This window comes from Mastacembelus armatus, chromosome 20 (assembly GCF_900324485.2).
Source record: "Mastacembelus armatus chromosome 20, fMasArm1.2, whole genome shotgun sequence".
In the NCBI taxonomy this organism is placed as follows: Eukaryota; Metazoa; Chordata; class Actinopteri; order Synbranchiformes; family Mastacembelidae; genus Mastacembelus; species Mastacembelus armatus.
Window position 1 is genome coordinate 810,117 of NC_046652.1, and position 21,625 is coordinate 831,741.

The 21,625-nt window shown below is 41.9% G+C and overlaps 1 protein-coding gene across 2 annotated transcripts; it reads right to left on the bottom strand.

Annotated features, from left to right (window-relative positions):
• Positions 1-5,900: 5,900 nt before the first annotated feature.
• Positions 5,901-12,548, bottom strand: LOC113121452 (protein NLRC3-like). Of its 2 annotated transcripts, XM_026291966.1 has the most exons (8): positions 12,383-12,548; positions 12,175-12,294; positions 11,211-11,472; positions 10,781-10,849; positions 10,342-10,467; positions 10,147-10,242; positions 8,131-9,982; positions 5,901-6,057 (listed from the first exon to the last, which is right to left on the bottom strand). In XM_026291966.1, exons 3-8 carry the CDS (start codon positions 11,461-11,463, stop codon positions 5,994-5,996), a joined length of 2,460 nt encoding a protein of 819 aa, XP_026147751.1. In that variant the 5' UTR covers positions 11,464-11,472; positions 12,175-12,294; positions 12,383-12,548; the 3' UTR covers positions 5,901-5,993. The 2 variants fall into 2 exon arrangements, with proteins under 2 accessions (XP_026147751.1, XP_026147752.1); XM_026291967.1 differs by lacking the exon at positions 11,211-11,472 and having other exon boundaries at positions 12,383-12,547.
• Between the last annotated feature and the right edge of the window lie 9,077 nt (positions 12,549-21,625).

Sequence of the window (21,625 nt, forward strand, 5' to 3'; positions counted from 1 at the left end):
CATTTGATCATGTTGAGTGGGATTGGTTCATTTGACACAGTGGTGCTCGGTCTTTTAGCCTTGCTAGTCTTGTCCCATGAGGCAGCAACAGTAGCAAGGCTGAAGAAGAACAGCACCACCTCCAAAATCACATGCATCGACAGCTACTTTAAATGGCTGGTCAAATTGAGGCGCAGGAAGGACTGGAGCACCAATCATTTGCTGAAATGCCGATTGACATCCCTCTTTACTTACTTTATTTTATTTATATTATTTATATATTTTATTTATTTATTTACTTTCAGTCAACGGAGCGCAATGGCAGAGAAGTGTTTGCAAAACCACCAATAATAGCCCACCATGGCTAAATAGTCTGGGTTAATGCAGTATGGGTGCCCTTGGTCTGGACTGACGTGGTATGGGTACTGTTGGCTTGGATTAACAGGGTATGGGTGCTTATAGATTTCCAATCACCCATATCTATATCATGCTGAAGCACATGCGTCTGAGAAGGTACATCAGCAAACAGTGACATATTGGACTGAATTAAATTCTCCATATCAGCCCTCTGAGACTCCGAAAAGTGAGACAGAATAACTGGCTTCAACACATGACCCTCAACACAAACTTACTTCCAGACTTTGAGGGAGGGAACGGACCCACACAATCAACCAAAACCCGCTCAAAGGGCTCACCAACAACTGGACCTGGATACAAAGGAGCCAAAGGTATGGTCCGACTAGGTTTCCCTGCTATCTGACACGTCTTAACATAACGTGACACATTTTTCTTTATGCCTGGCCAGAAAAAATATAATCATTTGTCTTTATAACTCCCAAGTGACCAGAAAATGGACTATCATGAGCCATAGACATAATGTGATTGTGATACACCACCGGAACAACAATCTGAGTCACACCGCACCATCCGCAACACAAACACGCCTTGTCTCTCAAAAAATCTAACCCGTAGGTATCTGTTTCATATCTGCATTACTCACAATAGGTTCGTACAGGGACGCTAAAGTCATATCTTTGGCTGCTTCTTTAATCAAGTCTTGCCTTGACATAGTAAAACAATCAGAGTCAATATCAGAGACCAAAGGTGATATTTTCATGTTGTCACACAGAGAACTAGCACCAAAGCTTCACTCAATGTGTCGGATAAATTGATGTCATCCTTATCTTGCTCATTCTGGTGTTCCAAAGCAGCACAGTAACAACACAAGCTGGAAATACCTCAGGATAACTCTGAGCAAGTTCATCTGGGACAGGTGTCACATCCGACGTAACCAGCACTTTGCCTCCAGACCAATCATTTCCCATGATCCCCAAAACTCCACTAACTGGGAAACCAGGGCGCGCCCTGACAATAGTGTCCCCAGATCATAGGTCTGACTGGAGTGAAGTCCTATGCAAAGGAACACCAAAGTCCTTAAGATCAAACCCAGGCACAGGGACACTTGAGCCAATGGTGGTGTTTTGAGTCAGCGGCAAAGTTCCCTCAAGAATGAAGGATTGAGAAGCCGCAGTGTCTCAATATTTTCACTGGTACTTTATTAACACAACCAGGCAGTGAAACAAACCATCCATCACAAAAGGCTTAAAGTCACCACACTCAGACTGTATCCGGTAAAAGCGAATCATTAACCTGGCTCACAGTTTTAATTAAAGCCACTGGTTTAATGTTCTTTTCCTTCAGTACCTGACAGTTAGTGATGATACTGTATGTCCCTCCTTCCTGGAATAGAAGCACCTGACATCATCCTTAGTTTCCGGTACAGCCATGTCTGATTTAGTGCCAAGAAGCTCAGATGGCAGAGATTTCACACTGTCTCTGGTATCACCAGTAATTCTCTCCACTCTTCCAAAGTCAGCTGGATGCTCCACAAAGACACACATATGTGTTAAGACATACTCGTCAACCAAAACAGCAGCTTCTGAGACATTAACAACCTTATGCTCATTTAAACAAGTCTCTCCTTTGTCAGGAAGACTGTTCTTAAAGTCCTCCATCAAAATCAGCTGTTTCAGTGGATCAAAGTCCGTAACACTTTGCGACATGCACCATTTGTCAAAGAATATTTCTTTTTCTTTGACGAAATCAACAAAAGTGTGATCTGACCACTTCCTCAAAGTCCGAAACTTTGCTTCAGGGACAAGCTGAAAAGCCCAGAGAACAGCAGATTTAACTTGATCAAAATCTAGATCTGGTGTTCCAATGACAACGACGTGTCTGCTCCCTGCGCACGTCCCACTAAAACCCTCTGTAACAGTAACGTCCATACTTCTTTTCATTTAAGCGCATGTGCGATTCGTTCAAACAGTATGAAATCCACATCCTTTTCATTGAATGGTGGAACCAAACGAATATTTCGACATACATTAAATCTCAAATACTTACCATGAGAACCAGCCTCAAGCTCTAATTTGCTTTGTTTGCTCCAAGTTCTTTGTCTCCAACAAATTAATATAGTACAGCTCCTTCTCTTTCAAAGCAAGACCTTGTAATTCAACTTCAAGCTCCTTCAATTTAACTGCATCATTTCCAAGAACTTTTAGGTTTGATTTGCAGCCGTATTAAGACACCACGCTCTACCAAAGCATTACAGATCTCAGTCTTCATAGTAGCCTAGGTCAAGGGTCTCACCTCAGTTGTGGTATTGGCTGTTTGCTCTGCCGGACATGAGACTCGAACCTGAAACTTTTGGGTTGCAAGTCCGACTCCCTATCCATTAGGCCACGACAGCCACCGCCATCCAGCTCAAACTCCATGTTCACCCAGAATCAAGATGGCCAAAACACACAAATTCAAAAAAGCTAACCCACAGAAAATACACACCCGCCACTCTGATCCGACTCAATCATATCACACCAAAGACACAAATGGGTACCACAAACAAAACCCCAAAACATTTCCATTGATCAGAGGTCAAATAAATCTAGGACACTTTTAGGACGAGCCCCCAAACATGTTACGACCCCACTCAACTGAAGGGAGTCTAACATTTAGTAGGCCATGAATAAAGGTTAGATACAACTTAAAATCCCAATTTATTGATTAAATAAATAATTAACAATAATTCTCTCAGGATCTGTATTTTGAGTTTCCTGTTTTGTGCTTTAATTTTGTAGGTTCATTTAGGATTTGGTTTTGTTCTGTCTTGTTCCTCTTTACTTTGACCCAATTAGTTAATTGTTTTCACCAATGCCTTGTTTGTGTTTTCCCCTTTATATACTTTTGTTCAGCCACAGCATTTTGCTAAGTTATCTGCCTCCAGCCCCTGCTCGCCTAGATGCCTCGTTTTGACCACTGCTTTTGCCTACCTGATCCTACCTTGTTTTGTTACCTCGCCTTGCTTCCCCCCTTTTTCACCATGTTCTGTGTTCTTGGTTAGTTCCCTTGCTTCATGTCTTTGTTTCCCTGTTGTCTGTTGTGTCCCCTGGTGTGTGTGTGACCCAGACCTTCATGTCTTGTAGTTTGTTTGGTGTCTGGTGTGTCCCCCGAATGTGTGAGTGACCCAGACGTTTGTACCTTGAAGTTTGTTTCCCCCTTGTAGTCTGATGTGTCGCCAAATGCGTGTGTGACCCAGACCCTTGTGTCTTGTCCCTTTTGCTCATGTTGTCTTGTCCCTCTTGGTTATGTGCCTATGTCCTCTAGTTTCCTGTGTTCATGTTCTGGCTTTTCTTTGAGTTCTGTTTTGAATAAAGTTTCTGTTTGAATCCGAAGTACCAGAGTGGGCGAATCATGGGTCCTAATCAATAACCCCCCTCGCGAACCCTAACAAATTCAAGAATAATTCAAAAAGAAACGCAACACAAATAAAGCTCCAACTAACTACTTAATAAAGACAAAGGGAAAAGAAAAAACGGTGATGGGTCGGCCAGACAAAAGAAGGAAACAAGCCAAGCCAGCCCGCCTTAGGACCGTCGCACAAGACTTGTCTCCTCTGTCCCTACCTAACACAATCTTCCCCCCCCCTCATTTAATTTTGATAGAAACATCTACTAAAACTACTGTGTATCCAACTATTATCCCTATAGTCTGTGTTGCAAAAGGGGTATTCTCAACTCCGCCAACAGGGTGCGCCTGATGCCCTAAGCATCAGTAGCCAACACTAGCCAAAGAAGATCAGTGAGAACATACGCAAGTGCACTCCTGCTAATCAATGCTTTTTTGTATTTTCTGCAGGTAAGCTGATTAAAAGCAACATAAAATGTAAAACCAGTAGTAACGTTTTGTAAGTGTCTTAGTCTCTGTCACATGTTGAGCTAAAGAGTAATGTGAAGAGTTTGAGGACTGGTGAAAGTGAGCCACCATGTGGCGTGAGTAGAATAGTTGGAGTTGCAAGTCTGTGGGTACCATGAACATGAGATGAGAAGCTGTTTGAGAGTGGAATAAGTTAAAATGACATGAGCTGTATTGTTCAGAGATACACAGTATCTCACACAGCACAAGTACTAGTTGGTAATAAACAACATATTAAAGAGACAGTATAAGATATGGCTGTATCCTGCTAAGCTAAAGTGTACATGTTTGAACACAAGCCAGTGCTAATTTTGTTATTAAGCTAGCATGAGAGTTTGCTTCTGTCACACACTGTATTCCATTTAAAGCATTTATGTTGTTTGTACGAGTATGTGCCAGAAGAAAGTGTATCTGTAATTACCACTTCAGCAAAGGTAAAAGAGAATATAATACAGTACAGGATTTAATTTGAGACATGCTTTGATATTGAATTCAGTTCATAAGAGTAATGCATTGGTGATTAAAACTGTCTTGGAGATGTAGTTAAAAACAAGTTAAAAGCAGTATAACAACTGTAATGTTAGGTTAATAGAAGCATTTCGTCTAAAAGTGATATTTTCATGTGAATTGATAAGTGAGTTGAGAAACTGTGATTGCAGTAGCCAACGCTAGCTGAAGAACAGTTAGTACGTGGTGGGGAGTTGGCAGAGTACATACACAAGTGCACTCCTGCTAATCAATGCTTCTTTGTATTTTCTGCAGCCTCTGCAAAAATAAATATGTTGCACCGCGAGTGAGGTGGCCCATCATTCACAGACTTGTTACACATACAATCAATACATGGTGTTGTGGGAATGCAGACACACTCTGTGACTAGTATTGCAGTATAGTGTAATCCTATATGTTTAAACACGTGACAGGGTCACCGCTCTTCACTATGTCTTTACTATGAGGGAAGGTAAAGGGAATAACAACTCCATATATGGTAATGGTCCGAATTCCTTTTGTGGAAAAGTACTGCCATGTAGGGCAGTGACCAAGTTACAAGGTATATACATTCTATAGATTTCGCCTAGAGCTCAGATCTCTCCGTGTGTCCCATGAGGGTTGATCTCCAGAGCGCTCTGTATAGTTTGAATAAAACCTATAATCAGCTGAACCACCCCAGCCGCGTCTGTGTACTTCTTCATCAACAGACCTGTGTAAAACGTGAGTATTCAACAGTACATGTAACAGAAGCAAAGATGTGACGTTAGAAACCAAAGTTTCTCTTGAAAGTGTTGAATGTTTCAGAATGTGTTCAGAGCTGAAGAAGGTTTAGAAAGCAGAAGTTTAGAAAGTGGAAACTCCAAACAGCTGAAGCTAACAGGATGCAGTTTCAAAGCAGTCCCATCCAAAAAGGGACAAAGAGCTTTCATTAATATGTATGCCAACATGTTGCTGCTTCAATAAAGACGGAGTGACTTCAGCTCTGAAACTCTGCCAGCTCCACCTGTGGCTCCATCTATACAAACTCATGTTGTGCAGCCACATTTCTCTGAGAGGGAAAACAGCCTTTCCCATAAAGATCCTCAGTGTGGATCAGTCTAATATCAGCCTCATGTCTGCAGTTTAGTGTCAGCACAACTTTCACATCACATTCATCTCAGCACACAACCTAAACATGGGGTCTGACCTCTCCAGTATACAGTCTGGACTCTGCAGTCCACCACACAGCTGCTGCACTGCTGGATCCTGCAGCTTGTTCAGACTCAGGTCCAGTTCTGTCAGATGGGAGGGGTTGGACTACAGACTTCACAGCTGGTCTCTGTGAGTCCACATTTAACAAGTCTGTGAGGACACATATATTAGAAAAGCTGTTATTATGACAGAGACAATATATTGAGTTGAATCACTCGATGTCAAACAGGGACATGTCCTGTTGTGTCTTCACATCAGTGGTTCAGCTGATCTTCTCTCAGTGGGTTGGACATTAAATAAGAATTCTTCTCACTCTCTGTCACACTGCACACGGTTCATCTTTATTCTGCTTTCATGTTGGACACGAAGCAGAGAAAGCTGAGTTCCTTTGGAACTTCCACAACAGGCCTGTCCCTGTTTATTCCAATGTTGGACATTTGTTCACATGTGGCAGAAAAACATCAGTGTGTGAAGAGAAACAGAAGAAAAATGTGTCCCATGGAAAAACCATTGGAAAGAAAAAGAAGAACTGTGTTCAGTCACTGGACAGATAGAAAAAACAACAGGAACATCTGCAGCTTTTGGACTGACACCATTTGGAACAGATCAAGAACATCTGGGACAAAATCCAGCTGCTGTCATTATCACAATAAACAAGAGCAACATTATGGTGATGATCACCCAAGTGAAAAATCAATCTATTGTTTCAGACTTCAATTCTACTTTTAGCAGATAAAGTGTGTTTTTACCAAGTGTATTTGTGCTTGTGTTGAAACGTAGTAAAAGTACATTTTTGGGGAGTCTCCAAAGTACAAGATTAGTCAAAAAGTTACTGAGACAAAAAAAGCAGATTCAAAGTAAATGTTTGCAAAGTATATTGAAATGATCTCATTACTTCATTAGTCATTTAGCAGATTTCTTCAAAGTGCACTTTACTTTCAACAGACTTTGAAGTATATTTAGTGATGTTTTCCAAAAGTCTGTTCATGGTTTTTGTTTTTACTTCAAATTGTGTCATTCTCTTCAAAATATAATACTATGCCTCCATTTAACTTGAGCTCTATTTCAGTATACTTATTTAAAGTACACAATGTATGTGTTCCTGGCTGTGGTAAAGTGGACTCTTGGAAGTGGTCTAATTCCTGTGGACAAAGTTTCACTTCAAAATACTCTTTCATACTACATGTTTACTTCATGTATTTTGGATGTTTGGACAGAATTCTTCTGAGAACTATGCAGAATCCTGAATATCACTAAAATCCATTTTAGTCCCATAGTGGTGCAGCCAAATAATACTTTGACCTCACTAATAGAAAACACAAACTTTTGTTCCTGTTTATTGTTATTGTTGTTACCTTGAATGACTTGTTTTGTTCAAAAGCCCTTAAATGGCTGGATTTAATAGTGTTAGAGTTCAAATCAATATTTGTTGGACTGACGTGTTTTGGACTTTGTGTAGGAGTTCAGATTATTTTCAATCATTTTAGAACGTCTTCAAAGTGCACTGGGCTTTTCAAAGTAAGAGCATTTGAGAACATGCTAACAGGAAGTAGTGCTTTTAGTCCAACATCATTTGATTGGAATCTAAGTAAAGTATCTACATTTCAGACTCAGTGTTTGGAGAATCCATTCAGAGGGCATTGTTGGTGTATTTATTAAACACACAATGATTTTTATAGTGTACTTATATTTACTAGGAATATCAATCCAATATCATTGTGTCTTTTAATGCAATATGTTCAACTTGGTTGCAATTTAACACAAAGTCAGTGGCTCATTTACACAACAAATACTCAAATACTTTGAAAAATATACTTTGCATACTATTTTCACACTTCAAACCTCATTCTATTGTATTTCATACATAGTTCAAATGAGTTCAGAGTATATTTCAAGTACATTTACTTTGGATCAAAGTCTATTAGTAATACACTGTCAGTTTAATGTCACTATAGATTTTTGACATTTGCAACAAGTCAACTTCAAATGTTTCATGTATATTTTAACAGTAGTGTAGTATTTTGGGCAGCAAAAGTACCCAATAATACGTGAAAAATAGGTTTTTCATGTACTAAAGCAGATTTATAGTGCAGCTTCCAGCAACTTCACTGGTTTCATTTTAACACAACTTCAAGTATTTCAAAGTATTTCAAAAGTATACTCAATATACTTTTAGAAATATACAAAAATAGATTTTTTTCACTTGGGCACATCTGGACTTACTTAGCCTTTCTGCAGTTCCTCACAGCTGGAATCAGTCTCAGTCGTCCCTGGTCTGATGTCTTGTACTTCTTCAGGTCCAACTCATCCAGAACCTCCTCTGACATCTGCAGCATGTAGGCCAGAGCTGAGCACTGGATCTCAGAGAGTTCCTTCTCTGATCTGTTCCCTGACTTCAGGAACTCTTGGATCTCCTGATGGACTGAGTGGTCGTTCAGCTCCATCAGACAGTGGAAGATGTTGATGCTTCTGTCAGGAGAGATACCATATCTGTTCATCTCCTTCAGGTTGTTGATGGCTCTCTGGATGGTTCCTGGACTGGTCTTTGTCTGACCCAGCAGGCCTCCTAAGACTCTCTGGTTGGACTCCAGACAGAGGCCATGAAGGAAGCGAACAAACAGGTCCAGGTGGCCACTTTTACTTTCCATGGATTTTTCCATGGCTCCCAACAGGAAGTGATCCAGAGATGAACATCTGTTCTTCACCCCCACGAACTTCTCCAGTACCTGTGTCTTCGTGTCGGTGTAACAGTGGACCATGTAGACTGCAGCCAGAAACTCCTGAACACTCAGATGAACAAAGCTGAACATCATGGCTTCATTCTTCCTCCCCCTCTCCTCTTTAAAGATCTCTGTGAACACTCCTGAGTACACTGAAGCTTCACTGACATCAATGCCACTCTCTTTTAAGTCTTTCTCATAAAAGACCAGGTTTCCTTCTTCCAACTGCTGAAAAGCCAGTTTTGCTAATGACTTAATGTCCTGAAAACACTTTTCTGAGCCTTCTGGACAGTATTTCTCTTCCCTCTGTTTGAACTGATACCACAGGAACTCTGTGTACATCTCAGTCAGGGTCTTGGGCAGCTCTTCCAGCTCTCTGGTTTCCAACAGATCCTCCAGAACTGTAGCAGTGATCCAGCAGAAGACCGGGATGTGACACATGATGTGGAGGCTTCGTGAGCTCTTGATGTGGGGAATGACTTTATTGGACCCCTCCTCATCTGTGAACCTCTTCCTGAAGTACTCCTCCTTCTGTTGGTCTGTGAACCCTCTGACCTCTGTCACTATGTCCACAAAATCTGGGTGGACCTGATTGGCTGCTGCAGGTCTGGTGGTTATCCAGAGGCGAGCAGAGGGAAGCAGTTTCCCCCTGATGAGGTTTGTCAGCAGCTCGTCCACTGAGGTGGACTCTGTCTCTTTAAATTTAAGTCTCCGAGTTTTATTGGTACTACAGTCCAGCTGGAGGCGACTCTCATCCAGTCCATCCAAAATAAACAGGACCTTGAATTCACTCTTGTCATAGTTGGTGTTTCCTGATGACTGCAGCTTTTGAAAGAAGTAATTCAGAGCCTCCTTCTTGATTCCAACAGTTTCCTTAATACATTCATGCAGGAGCTCTGCCAGACTGAACTGGTCTCCCTTCAGTGGATTCAGGTGACGGAAGGTGAGGGGGAAAAGCAGATGCACATCCTGATTGGTTCGTCCTTCAGCCCAGTCCAACACAAACTTGTGCACAAGGAATGTTTTTCCAATTCCTGCGATCCCATTGGTCAGCACTGTTTTTATGGGTCTGTATTGTTCAGGAGGAGGTTTGAACATGTCACTGGGTTTCACTGGTTTCTCTGTATCGGTTTTCTTCCCTGCCATCTCAAGCTGCCTGACCTCGTGCTGTTTGCTGATGTGTATGGAGGCTCCAGCTGTGATGTACAGTTCAGTGTAGATCTCATCCAGACGCTGCTTATCCTTATTCTGTGTCCATCCTTGTGTTGCACACATGAACCTGTCTTTGAGGTTTGACCGGAGCATCTCCTGATAGTGTGTGATGGACTGTGGCTCTGGTACTGGAACCTCCACAACTGAACCAAACATAGATGGGGAAGAACATAAAAGCATTAGTGCACATGTCTACAGATGCAACTTCTTTTCACTATGTGACTGTAATTACAGCCTTATCATGTCTGATCCATCTGTCCAGGGATGTGATCTGTGTCTTCCACTGATTCAAAACAAGCAGATTTACCTTTAGTGTGAGGAGCTGCTGAAGGGTCCTGAGGAGGGTGAGCCTCAGACGTCTGAGCAACAACATCAGCCTCATGTGTCATGGCAGGAACCTGACCTGAAACAGGAACAGGAACATCTCTTGAGAAACTCAGACTGATTAATGCAATCACACAAATAAACAGAAGGAGCTTCATAAATTCAGGTCAATATTTACCAGGTGTGTTGTTTACAGTGATGTTTACATCACCGCTCACATGAGCACCGGTAAACTGAGATGCCATGCTGACACTTCCATCCTGAGCAGTGACTGTGATGTTTGGTGCTTCCCTCTGAGCTGCAGCTGAAAAATAAAATAAAGCTTGGTAAAATGTGACACAAGACACTGACAACCCAATTTTCTAAAATATTGGAAAAAGTCTTTATAAAACACCTAGATGAGTTTATGGAAAATATAAATTACTATGTGAACAGCAGTATGGATTTAGAAGGAATAGAACAACTTAGATGGGGAAGAACATAAAAGCATTAGTGCACATGTCTACAGATGCAGCTTCTTTTTACTATGTGACTGTATTTACAGCCTTATCAAGTCTGATCCATCTGTCCAGGGATGTGATCTGTGTCTTCCACTGATTCAAAACAAGCAGATTTACCTTTAGTGTGAGGAGCTGCTGAAGGGTCCTGAGGAGGGTGAGCCTCAGACATCTGAGACCAGAGGGGTCCTGGTGAGAGACAAACGGGGGTGTCTGTTATTTTCATAGTTATGTTCATGTGGATTTGGTTTAGTGTCATTTCTAATGGCCACATGTTCAGACTCAGGTGGACAATACTGCATGTCTTCCTGCTCCAAATGAAACACCAGCCAAGACCAGGATTTTCTCTTAGAACAGCACCAGTGTAATGTTTTCATCACTAATGTGATATCATCTTAAATCACAACATGAACCTTCTGAACTTTCAAGCAAATTCCAATTCAGTGAATTTCAACAAGTCCACAGTCTGGTTGTTGGACATGATTAAAGTCTAACTGGTAAAACCTGAATTCAGTCAAAAAAAACAACACTGTCCTTTCCTCTTCCTGACCGTCTGGTCCTGAGCTGATGTCTGACAGACTCTGCACCAGGTCGTTCCTGGGAATCTTCTCTAACACCTTCTTGGTCACCTCCACAGCTCCATCAAGTCCATATCTCTGCACCATCAGACTCACAGTGTCAGGTCTTCTTGCCCCCTCCAGCTGGCTCCTTTTGATGCCTTCCTGCTCCAGGAACCACTTGAACTTTTTAAATTCATCTTCTCTCAGATCCTCTAGAATATCTAATATGTCCACTGGTCCCATTGTGAGTCCCTGGTGAGATCAGAGACCAGTGTCAACAGTTAGTTGTGTTATTGTTTCTACTTCTGTTGGAGTTTTTTTTCTGTTGGAGTCTGTTCTGACAATGATGAAATAACGAAAATCCAGATGAATTCCAGATGTTTCTGGAGACAAACTCCAGCTGCCCTGAAGTCCAATTTAAACCGAGTGTGAACAGATGGAGTGAGACACTAAAATCAACACTGAGTTCACAAACAAAAAATGAATCAAAGATACATAATTATTACAAATTTTAAAAATGAAATGTTTGGAATAAGTTTGACTTCAAGTCAAAAACCATATTTTGCTTGTTAACATTTGACTTCACACTTTATTTAGTGTATCCACAGGCTGGAGTGTGTGGGCAGGACTGCAGTGTCTGTTCCACTCACTGCTACTGTCCACCTGTTGGTTCTCTTTAGGGAAACTACACAGAACAGGTCCATGAGAAAAACACTGCTGTGTGTTTCTGGAACAGGTTTTCTTTACCTCACAGCTTAAGTTTGATGTTAGATGAGCTTTGTGTTATTGTGAGAAACCAAACTAAAGACGTTCCAAACTGTGAAATATTTGAAGAAATATTTTCTTCCTGTGCTCAGTAAGGATCCACCCAGGACTCCTACTTCTACTCATTCTGAACACCAGTCCAACACGGACTCATCTTCAGCTCAGTTTACAGTAGCAACTGTCTCTTACTCTGGGTCTCAGGATCCAGGTTCAGGACTGAAGTTCACAGGATCAGGTCTGAACCAGTCCCTCTTCACACACAGACAGCTGGATCCTGGACACTCTGGTCTCTGTCTGTGGTACTGGACTCTGCAAACACAAACATGGTTTTATTAATTTCACGTCAATCACTGATCAGTTTGAAGTTTCTGAAACAGTCAGTCGAAGAGACGCAGACCAGGCTGAGCAAACAGGAAGTCCAGCCACACGGACATGAAGGCAGAGTCCAGTGAACAGTCAGATCATAATAATGTTGGATTAACACTCAGCTGCCTCAGCTTCACTTTTCCTCCTCCTGCTGTCTGCTCTCAACATGGAGTCTGAGCTCACTGACTGGACACATCCTGCTGCTCCACAGGAAGTCACATGACTCTGTGGTTACAGCAGTACCACTATACACACATGAGTACACTACCCGCGCTGATCTGGGTTTAATGTTGTACTGCAGCTCTACTGGGTACTGAACTTACAGGTACTACTTATATACTTCTAGCCTGCTTTTTAGTGTATTTGCAGTATGCTTTGAAGTAACACAGCAAAAAAAAACTGTGATATATACTGTGAGTTAGTACTCACATTACACTCCAATCCGTTTAGCTTATTTGCAGAAAGACCAGTCCAATCAGGACCCCAAGCCCACTACACAACAAAGTCCAGGACATGGTCCCAGCAGCTGGTACTCTGAGGATCCAGGTACCAAGAAGTGGACAACATGAATTAAATCCAACACAGCAACACACACAATGTGACTATTTACTCTAAAGTACTCCACCTAATACTACAAGACAAATACCTAAATGTTGTGTATAAGTAGGGATGGGAATTGAGACCAGGACCAGTATTGATTCTGTGTATTGGCTTATTCGCTTACTGATTCCTGATCAGGTCAATATGAGCCAAGTTTCCGTCAGTCAAACTAAGGTACAGGCTGGATATACTTTTTGTTTCTTTTCCCAGAAAGGTCCCAGAGCTGTCGTCTCCAGAAACTCACAGGAAACAGGACGACAGCTCTTCAACACGACTGGGACTTTCACCTTTCACAGAAACTACTGAGCAAAAATCCTCAATATTGTAATGACCCGGCAGTCGCAGTTGACGGCACGTGCATTATGGGTGTTGTTAAATGTTAGTTGTCGGTTAACACTGTGTTTATATTCTGCCATGTTCAATGTTACTGTGTTAGGTTGGGTTATGTTTTGGGAACTGGGTTATGTTCATGTTGGGTTATGGAAATGTAGCTGTCACCGTGACTTAGAGTGACGTGTGGGGAAAAGGTGCTCGGTGACAGCGCATGCACGTGTTACAACGTATTTTACTTGTTCGTTTTCTAATCAAATCAGCTGGGTCTAATAAATCACTGTCTCCTGATGGTTTGTCGAAGCACTTGCTCCAGCTGTCAGAGACACACGGGTTCGTGCGGTGTATCGGATGAGGAGGATCTGTCGAAGATCCAAAGTCAAACTGTCAAACTGTTTTCACCGCGGTAGAAAAACCTGCGTCATGTTTACCAGCTGCGGCCCAACGTCCTCATCCGGTTCCAAACCTGCTGTCCGGGTCTAAATAGAGTCCTGGGCCCACACCTGGACCCTGAACTGGAGCCTCGGACAGTGAAACCATAAAGAAAATAAGAGTCAGACTTACCCTGCGCCCGCTGTGATTTACTGGAAAATTCCCCCAAGAAGAAACAGCCTGTTAATGTCCAAAGTCCCTGTGGACCCCGGGTATTTCCTCCTAGACTCTGCCTGTGGATACACCCAGACCAAAACATGAAATGAATCCACATCCTGTGTTGAAACCTGCTCCTGTGCTGTTGTCAGGCCCAGACACAGACCAAGGGCCCCTGAGCTCTGGGCCCCTGGTTAATCCACCTATGACCTTTAGACAGTTGTAGCATCACCCTTATGGGTCGTCTCATGCACAAATAAACCAGGGAATTGAATGAATATACAATATAGATGAAGGCAGTGCTACCTGCTCACCTTAGCATGGCTTCCACTGTCACTTCCTGTTGGCTTCAAAAGATGCAAGACAACAAGAAATAAATGAAAATGACCCAAAAAAACACAAACTAAGGCCAGTGAGAAGAAAGTGACATCAAATGACAATGTTGTGTCTCCATCTAGTGGCTGAAACAAACAACACTTGGTTATTTGGTTTCTCCCATTCACTGCTACTTTCTACAGAACTACATTACAGAGACAAAGCTTGGACTTTTTACTGAACAGCATTTCTCTATATATGAGATCTGTTATATAGTTCATTAGAAGTAATAATTAGTTATTATAGTTTGTTGTTTGGAAATAAATTGAATTCAAATGTCAATCCTGCCAAAATATTCATTGGATCTTTGAAATTGAGTTTGTTTTTAGTTTGATGTCATTATGTATTTTTCATTCATTGTTTCACTAAGAAGAACTAGAAGAACTCAAAGCTCAAAGTGTGACAAGGACTTTAATCTCACACTTTAGAGGAGGAGGAAGTAGCTTCTATGATTTCCTTGTCGTCATCAGTCTCTTCAGCTTCTGTCCATAACAAAGATCTTTCTCAGACTCTATATTTTCCAGTAACAACAACAATAAAGACGTGGCAGGCTGCTCTTTTCTAAACTCACAGTGAACAGTGAGGACAATGTGCTGTTCCTTGGGCTTTGAAAAACACCTTCTGGTCCACCTTCATGTCTCTGTGACTCCAGCTGGACCTTAGCGCCGATCGACGACCCTTTGGACTGACACATCCGTGACAGCAGCCTGGTCTGAGGGGCACGAGCATAAACTCCTGAAGCTTCCCACAGGAAATAATCACAGATCACAGCTGTGTTTGATATTGTTTTATGCTTCACCTGACACACAACAGACACATGTAGGCCTGAGACAGGCAGGTCTGATCCACTGATATTACATAGACATCACATGTTTTTAATCCAGCTGCAGTGGGGCAGCAATAAAACAGAAAATCACACACACAACCTCAGCCTCACTCCCAGTTTGAGTCCACGTGCAGGGAGACGAGACAGAATCACACAGTGGATCAGAAAAGACCAAGAGGAGGGAGGTGATTTAGCAGAAGTTCACTCTCAGAGAACTAAATGGCATTTTGTCCTCAACAGATTCCTACGGTAAATACATTCTGTAGGTTAAGATGCATAAATACATATTCAGATTACAGTATATTCAGAAGTCAATGCATTCACATTATACACTAATACAAACTAATATTGGATATAGTGCACAGCCAGATGGACGTTTTACTTTGAAAGGACACAGAGAGAGAAAGAAGTGGTGTATTAGCTTTGGTTACTTATCACATGATGTGGTTCCTACTCTCCTGTTTATTTCTCCCCCTCAGTCAGTCGACAATTTGCATTGGCTGGAAAAGCAAAGACAAACAACTGATCCACCTGTTTTGACCAACAGCTGGTTCCTCCTCAGCAGCCTATTCCAGTCCTGTAGCTCAGTGTTAACACAACATCAGTTTGTTGTCTGAACATCAGCTGGGACATGTCAACAACTTCTCAATAGGCAGAAAAGAAAAGCTCTCAGATATTTCACAGAAAACATGTAGTGCTGCTGATGCTTCAAATGCAGAGACCACTGTGCATTAAACAGCAGTGAAGGATGATCATTGGATTCAAAGGCTCATGTAGAAATCCTTTTTTCTTTCTCTCAGCGTCAGCATCATAATGAGACCAAAGAAATGTTGCATGTGTCTGTTTTCATGGAGGACCATGAGTTTGTGTGGACATGGATAAACCTCCAGGCAGCACTGATTAAATCTGTTTTCTGGACTTTAAAGGATTCAAGAGATCTGATTAGACTAATGTTATGACTTACTGTGGGGCCTTAAACACCATCTCACCGTTAAGACGCTGAATCAAATCAATGTCAGTTTGTGTCCCCAGCTGATTGACACGCAATATGTTTCTTATGGATGGATATTCACAGCCAGATGCCAAAACCTGTGCAGCTCTGAGTTCTACCAAGATTTAAACTCTACTGGTCTAAAAACAGGTGATGAAAGGGGGCAGGTAAATGTGCACCTCAGGTCATGAACCTAACAGAGATCTTTTACTGAAGGTCAACCACTAATTACCACTGGAAAAGTAAATGAGACCATCAATGACATGTTTCTGCAGCATTTTACACATAGTTTCTGTGAAGTGAGATTAAAGCTGCAGCATCATTTCCTGTAGCTAACAGCTAATAATAATGGAGGAGGCTCATTGGAGAGAGTCATGTGTTTCATTTGAATTACAGGGAGAGTTAGGACTCTGTTCACTTTCAGCTCATTCCAAATGTTAAGATTTAACATGCAGACATGCTCCATCTTCAGACTAACATATTAGAATGAGTAGATCTGAAATATAGAGAAACAAGATTAAAGTCCCAGGTGTCTGCACTGGAGCTGTAACAAACACTAAATAATGTAGTTCTAGGAAATATTTGCATTTGTATTGATTTGTTTAGACAATAAATGGATCATATGAAGGTTTAAAAGACACAAGAATAGAAAAAGATTTGTACAGCAAAGATCAAAAACTCCAGAGGTTTGATCATCACGTCTCAACAGAAGGAATTTCAAAATACAACCAATCAAAAGAAACAACATGAGACATGAATAAATGTCAAAGATTATTATGTTGTTTCAAACTTGTCCAGTCAGATCAGATTTAAAAATCTAAAATGATTCTGTATTGTAGCTACTTCACTGCACTGGTTTATGTGTGTATTGAATAATTCAACTGGAAACAATCATTGGAAAGTTTGAGACATCAAATCAGGTTGATTCAGACATTTGGAGATAAACTACATGTGAAATATACATGAATATCAAAAATGATCCCAATATTTAGTTTAGAAAATAAAGGAGCTGAGTGTTCAGTTCATCTACTTAGAGCAACTCTCACAAATCTTTTCTGTAAACATCCTTGTAAGTTAGTAAACTATTTCTTGAACCAACCTGTTGATTTTGTTGATGATGTTATTACAGTTTCCATGATATTTCATCTTAGTTTGTCATCAGAATTTTTCCTGATGACGTCTGAGAAAGTGGATTATTCCTAAAGTAAAAACAATCATTCGATTTACAGTAAATATTACACACTTCAATTTACTGAGATTTAATCAAAATCTATTCCATTTCCACAATTTAGACATTTTTCTAGTTCATGATTTGTGCTGTTCATTTCCCAAATCCACAGTTTTGAAAATGGAAAAAACTAGAACATCATGTGCATAAAGTAAATGCAGGTGGAGGTGCAGGAGACATGTGATTAATAAGAACAGGCCTTTTTGGTACCACACAGGAAATATCAGCAGTATATTAGCGTTAACATCAGTCAGACTCTGGTCATATTCTGGCCTTTGCTGCCCTCTAGTGGATCCTGTCAGCTGTGAGAAATACAAGGTGACGCCTCATCACAGCGCTACAGCAGAGGACAGGACAGGACTGATCCAGTGAGGGGGGTCAGGACAGGGCTGATCCAGTGAGGGCATCACGTCAGGACTGATCCAGTGAGGGGGGGGGGGGGTCAAGTCAGGACTGATCCAGTGAGGGGGGGGTCAGGTCAGGACTGAGATTCACAACATTTTATAGTATAATACAGTTTTAATGAATAACTGTATTTATACTGCATTTAATGTGTATTTATATCTGTGCTGGTGTCAGTGAGGGAGGTGGAGGTAGAACCAGACCAGAACCATCCAGTCTGAGTGGCTTCCTTATAAAGGCTAACTGTGAACAGTGTATGTGGACCTAACCCTAACACTGGACACTGGGCCCCCCCATCAGTTCTCCCTCAGCACCAGGCCTCTGTTTGTTTCACATGTTGAAAAGTCAGGGTAGGCCTTAAAAAACTAAGGTCACTGATCACCTTCAAACTATGAAGTTGATGAAGTTAAAAGTGGAACGTTTTAAGACCTAAAACATGTGGATTACATCCTACAGGTTCCTTCAGACTGCAGCTAAATGGAAGGTCTTTTTAAGTCCATTAGAACCTTCTCAGACTTTATGTGACTCTGCCAGAGGATGAAGTTCAAACAACAAAAAACACAATTGTATGTTAATGGACCTCAGTGTATTTGTTCTCTTATGTTATTGCTTTGAATGACACTTGATTACAATTAAACTGAATAAACTCAAAAAGCATTTAATGATTCAACACAACTTTACACTTTCTCTACAGTTCATGACCCCGCTCTGACCCCGAGACTCTAATACCTCTGGATATGCAAGTTTCAGAATAATTAGAAACAGTGGAAAGTAAAAGTTTGACTAATTGGGATGGGAGGAAGTCCATCTGTTGAGGATCAAGTCCAACAGCAAAGTGACCACATGCAAATTTAAGGAAAACAGGCAGAAAATATCTTAGAATTACACTGATAACAACCCATGGACAGAATTTATAGCAGGTGGACAACAAGACGGAAAAGAAACCCGTCCAGGTTTAGTTCCAGTCTATCAAAGGGCTCCAGTCCCAGATTGAAACATATGGCATCACTCTGTAAAGGGAAGCAGAGAGAGCAGAGGTCAGAAACCAGAGGTCACAGAGACTCACTTCATCAGCAACAGTCGTCTTCACATCAACTCAAACACATGATCACAACAAGCTTCTGGCTGATCTGATTGGCTGACTGTTGTCTCTCTCTCTGTCTTTCTGTCCAATCCTGAAGCCTGTCCCTGTTCTCCTCTCACAGCTTCACTGAGAAGGTTGGAGCTTTACAGGAAATCCTGGATCTTTGCTTTGATACTGACTGGGTTTAGACCAATCCTGCTGAAAGCACCATGGACTGACTCCAGCCCGCTACTGACCTCAGAATCTCCAGTCTACAGTCTGGACTCTCCACAAGATCACACAGCTGCTGCATATCTGGATACTGGAGGTTGTTGTCACACAGCTCCAGGCGTCTCAGATGGGAGGGGTTGGACTTCAGAGCTGAGGCCAGATAACCACAGCTGGTCTTTGTCAAACTGCAGTTGTCCAAACTGAATAAAGAAGCAAAGATGTGACATTAGAAACCAAAGTTCCTCTTCAAAGTGTTGAATGTTTCAGAATGTGTTCAGAGCTGAAGAAGGTTTAGAAAGTAGAAGTTTAGAAAGTGGAAACTCCAAACAGCTGAAGCCAACAGGATGCAGGTTCAAAGCAGTCCCATCCAAAAAGGGACAAAGAGCTGTCATTAATATGAATGCCAACATGCTGCTGCTTCAATAAAGACGGAGTGACTTCAGCTCTGAAACTCTGCCAGCTCCACCTGTGGCTCCATCTATACAAACTCATGTTGTGCAGCCACATTTCTCTGAGAGGGAAAACAGCCTTTCCCATGAAGATCCTCAGTGTGGATCAGTCTAATATCAGCCTCATGTCTGCAGTTTAGTGTCAGCACAACTTTCACATCACATTCATCTCAGCACACAACCTAAACATGGGGTCAGACCTCACAGTCCTTAGTCTACAGTCTGAACTCTGCAGTCCACCACACAGCTGCTGCACTCCTGGATCCTGTAGGTTGTTGTCACCCAGGTCCAGGCGTCTCAGATGGGAGGGGTTGGACTTCAGAGCTGAGACCAGATAACCACAGCTGGTCTCTGACAACCTGCAGCCCCACAACCTGAATAAAGAAGCAAAGATGTGACGTTAGAAACCAAAGTTCCTCTTGAAAGTGTTGAATGTGTCAGAATGTGTTCAGAGTTGAAGAAGGTTTAGAAAGTAGAAGTTTAGAAAGTGGAAACTCCAAACAGCTGAAGCCAACAGGATGCAGGTTCAAAGCAGTCCCATCCAAAAAGGGACAAAGAGCTGTCATTAATATGAATGCCAACATGCTGCTGCTTCAATAAAGACGGAGTGACTTCAGCTCTGAAACTCTGCCAGCTCCACCTGTGGCTCCATCTATACAAACTCATGTTGTGCAGCCACATTTCTCTGAGAGAGAAAACAGCCTTTCCCATGAAGATCCTCAGTGTGGATCAGTCTAATATCAGCCTCATATCTGCAGTTTAGTGTCAGCACAACTTTCACATCACATTCATCTCAGCCCACAACCTAAGCATGGGGTCTGACCTCAGAGTCTCCAGTCTACAGTGTGAACTCTGCAGTCCACCACACAGCTGCTGCAGTCCTGGATCCTGCAGGTTGTTGTTGTTCAGGTCCAGATATCTCAGACGGGAGGGGTTGGACTTCAGAGCTAAGGCCAGATAACCACAGCTGGTCTCTGACAAACTGCAGCCACTCAACCTGAATAAAGAAAAACACAGATAAAATCAATGATAATTGATGAAATCTGCCTAATCAATGACTTTGTCCTTCTGTTACTTTGGATCCTCAGAATATCAGCCTTCTAACAACCCCAGAACATTAGTGAAGCTGCTCCAGGTTGGACTGCTGGGATCCTCTTCTTTTTTTGAAGGCTTCATTTTGGTTTGTGGAACACAGAGTTTCTGGGAGTTTGCAAAAAGCCCTAATCTGGTCTCATCCAACATGTCTCTGGTGTCCTCTTCCAGGGAGCTGGGCTACAGAACGATGGGCCTTAACCTTCTTTAGAACATCGGCCATGGTGGTCACAGGAACATGAGGATCTCGGGACATGGACTTGTAGCCATTATTCTGAGCCTTGGTTGACTCTGATCTTCAGTTCAAGCTCCTCAGGTAATTCTCTGCTCTGTTTTCTTTTCTCCAGGCTCAGTGTGGTTCACACAGACACACTAAGCAGCACAATGAGGACTTTGTCCATTTCAACTGACTGAATGAGGGATTATTAGGCTGCACTAACTGGGGCTCCCAACAGGTGAGTCCAAGGTGAATCACCTGCTCCAAATCCTATGGCAACATCTAAAAAGGGGCCAATAATCTAGTCCAGGACATGTTTGGATTTCTGTGTGGAAGAAGCTGTCTTGAAGTTGAGGTTCAGGTTGTGCTTAGGGTTCACCAAGTAGTGCTTCTGGTTTGACTTTGTCTCCAGGAAATCAATGGAAGTCAATGGAATGTCCTCTGAAGTGATGGAAACACACCTATCTGTGTGTGTTCTCAACCATCAATATCAATGATCAAAGAAATATTTCTACTGCATCAAAGAAACTGGATCCATTTCCAACAAATATTAGTTCAGAGGATTTTCTGCTGACACATGTGACTCTTTAGACACAATGAGACCAACTTTCTGTGAGACTCAGTCATTTGGGACTAAAGACTCAGAATTTAGCCTCAGAAAAATCCAAAAGACAGGAAAAGAAAATCAACTTCAATAGAAGTTCTGTCTGTGCAAACACTGAGTTCAAACAATAATTCAACACTAAAGATCTACAATAGTAACAAATAGTCAGTGAACTGACCCCAGAATCTCCAGTCTACAGTCTGGATTCTGCAGTCCACCACACAGCTGCTGCACTCCTGAATCCTGCAGGTTGTTTTTACCTAGCTCCAGTTCTCTCA

Excerpts from the sequence above, each read along its gene's own strand:
- LOC113121452 (XM_026291966.1), bottom strand. The coding sequence starts at position 11,463 with ATGGGACCAGTGGACATATTAGATATTCTAGAGGATCTGAGAGAAGAT. Across the intron at positions 10,243-10,341 it reads CACTGTAAACAACACACCTG|GTCAGGTTCCTGCCATGACA; the intron begins GTAAATATTGAC and ends TTCCTGTTTCAG. Across the intron at positions 9,983-10,146 it reads AGCAGCTCCTCACACTAAAG|TTGTGGAGGTTCCAGTACCA; the intron begins GTAAATCTGCTT and ends TGTTTGGTTCAG.